The sequence below is a fragment of the Tupaia chinensis genome, unplaced genomic scaffold (assembly GCF_000334495.1).
Source record: "Tupaia chinensis unplaced genomic scaffold, TupChi_1.0 Scaffold000573_1, whole genome shotgun sequence".
Lineage (NCBI taxonomy): Eukaryota > Metazoa > Chordata > Mammalia > Scandentia > Tupaiidae > Tupaia > Tupaia belangeri.
The window spans coordinates 3,435,932-3,439,269 of record NW_006160087.1 but is presented as its reverse complement, the minus strand read 5'-3'; the positions used below and the strand labels follow the sequence as shown (position 1 = coordinate 3,439,269).

The 3,338-nt window shown below is 60.8% G+C and overlaps 1 protein-coding gene across 1 annotated transcript in view; it reads left to right on the top strand.

The window, feature by feature from the left end:
- The window catches only part of SERINC2 (serine incorporator 2), a gene marked incomplete in the record, with an annotated part of 25,203 nt that overhangs the window by 18,326 nt on the left and 3,539 nt on the right, over positions 1-3,338 (top strand). The window contains 3 exon segments of the mRNA XM_014591435.2: positions 9-178; positions 1,884-1,974; positions 2,252-2,381. Of these exon segments, the coding sequence (XP_014446921.1) occupies positions 9-178; positions 1,884-1,974; positions 2,252-2,381 (391 nt within the window).

The following is a 3,338-nucleotide window of genomic DNA, read 5'->3' as shown; positions in this document are numbered from 1 at the left end:
CTGCCTAGGCCTCTTCTTCTTCACGCTGCTCTTCTACTCGCTGGCCATCGGGGCTGTGGCGCTGCTCTTCCTCTTCTACACGCAGCCGGGCGCCTGCCACGAGGGCAAGGCCTTCATCAGCCTCAACCTCACGCTCTGCGTCTGCGTCTCCATCGTCGCTGTCCTCCCCAAGGTCCAGGTGAGCTGCCGTCTCTCGCCCTAGGCCAGACCCTTAGTGGGAGGGACCTCTCCGAGGGGCCTGGTCCTGGGGCTGGCCCGTCACCTCCGCCACCGGGGTCTTGGCCCACACCGACATGCGGGGTGTCTGGGCACGTGCCCCTCTCCTCCAGCACGAATGGGGGCAGGAACACCTCCTCCCTGGGCGTCACTCTTGGGGTTGAGAGCCCTCCTGCCAGTGCCGAGCGCGGGGCTGGCGCGAACATCCAGCCAAACGTTGGTTGTTGCGGTAGGCTCCGCTGTCCTGGGTGTCTCTACGCAAAGCAGGGCGTTAGGGAGTTGCAGGTGGTCCTTCCTGGGCGCAGGCAGTGGTGCTGGAAGGTGAGCTGGTTCCAGTTTCCAAGCCCAGACTGACTGATGGGGGGTTCCTGCAGCAAGCGCTCTGCTCCGAGAAGTGTCCCTAGGCCACCTCGTGGCCCAGCAGTGCTTCACAGCTTGCGACCTCGGCACTCCAGGGCTTTCAGAGGTAGCATAGGTAGGTTTGGGGGACTTAGCAGAAAGGTGGGAAGCTTCCTTCTGGTCAGAGCCTCCCTTTCCTAGGGAGAAGGATGAAGCCCAGAGAGGGTGACGTCTCTACCTCAGGTCACACAGCCCTTAGCATTCATTCTGCAAATACCTCTTAAGAGCCTGCTGTGGCGCCGGCAAATGGCATGGTGGTTAAAGGGACTGGAGTACCACATGGCGGCTTCCTCTCTCTCTCTCTCTCTCTGTGTGTCTCTGATCAAACTGGAAAACAAGAACAACAATAAAAATAAATAAAGTTAAATAAAATAATTCTTTTAAAACAAGAACAATAATAAAAATAAATAAAGTTAAATAAAATAATTCTTTTAAAAAAAAACCTGCTGTGGGCCAGGGCCTCTGGAAACTGTGGAGCTGGCCACGAGGAAAAGGAGGAGGGAGGAGTAAGAGCAACAGTAACAGTCGTGGCCTCCGTCTGCCCCTGGCTCTCACAGCGTCCTTATCCGCACTTCACAGATGAGGAAGCCGCCCCTTCGAGAAGCAGAGACTAGCCAAAGCCATGTGGCTGTTTTGGGGTGGAGCTGGGGTTTGAACCCAGGTGGACTGGCCCCAGAGCCTGTGTTCTTAACCACAGAGATTGGATTCCTGTTCTCAAGAGCGTGTGTGGTGAGGGGTGGGACGGGCAAGCAACAGGAGGCAGGGCAGGTCAGGCCGCCTCCGATGACAGCTGTGGGAACCTGTGGGAACCGGCGTGGCTCGGGGGCAGGTGGCTGGCAGGGCAGGGCTCTGCATCCGGAGTGCTCAGGGCCTCGCTGGGAGTCCTCCTCGAAGACCCCCCGCTGGGGTACGGGGAAGGAACGTGTCCTGGGCGGGGACAGCCAGTGCCCACACGAGGTAGGAGCGGGCGGCTGTCTCTGCAGGAGGAGCGGAGGCTGCAGTGAGCTGGGCGGGGGCGGGCCTCGTCTGAGGGTGGGAGGCTTCTGTTCAGACTAGGGCTTCCGCAGGGGAGGAGGCCGCTGACCGGATGTGGCCGGAGGGTGTTGGATTAGGACGCCCCTCTGGTGGTGGCAGTCCGGTTGTGTGTCTTTCCAAGGTGGTGGGGAGCATGTCCTGGAGAGGGGGTTCCCGAGGCCCCCTGGTGTGAGTGGGCTGGCAGGGGCACCCCCAGGACCACTAGGGGTCTGACCCACAAACGGCTCTTGCAGGGTGCCCAGCCCAACTCGGGCCTGCTGCAGGCCTCTGTCGTCACGCTCTACACCATGTTCGTCACCTGGTCGGCCCTGTCCAATGTCCCCGGTGAGTATGGGCCAGGCTCGAGGAGCCCCGGTCCTGCTCCAGGCCTGCCAAGGGCTGAGGACCCTCCCAGGTGCCAGGGACACCCCGGCCCAGGGTGGAGGGAGCCCACTGGCTTTGAGGTGGTGTCTGCCGTTTTGCCTGCGAAGTGCCGTTCGTGGCTGGGACTTGCTGGCTGGTTGTCTGTCTGTCCTTTTGATTGGCTCTGCCCAGCCCCGGGGCTACCGGCTGCCCCCGCTTGGCTTGCAGGGACGGAGGGTGACTGTGCTCCCACCCCCAGATCAGAAATGCAACCCCCACCTGCTGACCCACCTTAACGCGACGGTCCCCGAGGGCTACGAGACGCAGTGGTGGGACGCCCCAAGTATCGTGGGGCTCATAGTCTTCATCCTCTGCACCTTCTTCATCAGGTACGCCCGGGCTGGGCTCTGGGGAGGGCCAGACAGGGGCTCAGAACGGGGCGTGACTGGGGGGCATGGGGCAGCACGCTGGCTGGGGTGTACTGGCGGGAGACCGCGCCTCAGAGGGTACAGCCTGGCCACCTCGCGCCCAGTGCAGCTCAGTACAGGCGGTGGGGTGGTCAGGGAAGGTGCCTGCCCTGGGGTCCAAGCTGCCCTGCCCTGCCGAGCGGCCTGGGGAGAGCGGCTCACACTTTCCGTAGCTCAGTCTCCCCCTCAGTAAGGAGCCTCCTTGGCGGCGTAGAGGCTGGGACCTGTCCTCCCCGAGAGGGGGCACTCAGGCTTAGCACATGGCACCTTCATTTCTTCTCGTTTTTCTTTTTGATGACCAGCGGACATGTGTGCTTGCGGGGGGGTGGGGGTGGGGGGTGGGCAACCCCCCCGCAGGGCGTGGCCGTGCCCCAGTCCCCTCGCCTCCATTCCTCCGCCCTGCCAGGACTTTCAGCATGTACGTGTTCCCCGTGTGCTCACCACACCGCCAGAGCCGGGTCACTGCCCTCAGCGTATGGGACCTGGCTGCCCGCGACCACCGGGCTGCAGGGCTGCCTGCAGTTCTCCTTTTTAAATGTTTTATTTAATTTATTTTTAATGTTAAAAAAACAAAACTGCTATAGGGCACGTGTGCTCACCAGAGAGAGAGAAAGTTTATCTTTATTTTTTTATTTTTTGGAGAGGTTTTGCTATACAGCACGTGCTACAGGGCAGAGACAGAAAGTGAAAAATAACCCCCCGGGGGATGGCCACACCGCAGTCCCTGCTCCTCCGTCCTGCTCTTGGGCTTTTGGGCATGCACACACGCGTGCCCGGCGTGAGTCACGCACACCTGCTGGCCCGTTCTTTCCTTTTTGTAAATGTGCAGTAATGTGTGCACACACACTGGGGAGGGGGAGAGGGAGAGGGAGAGAGGGA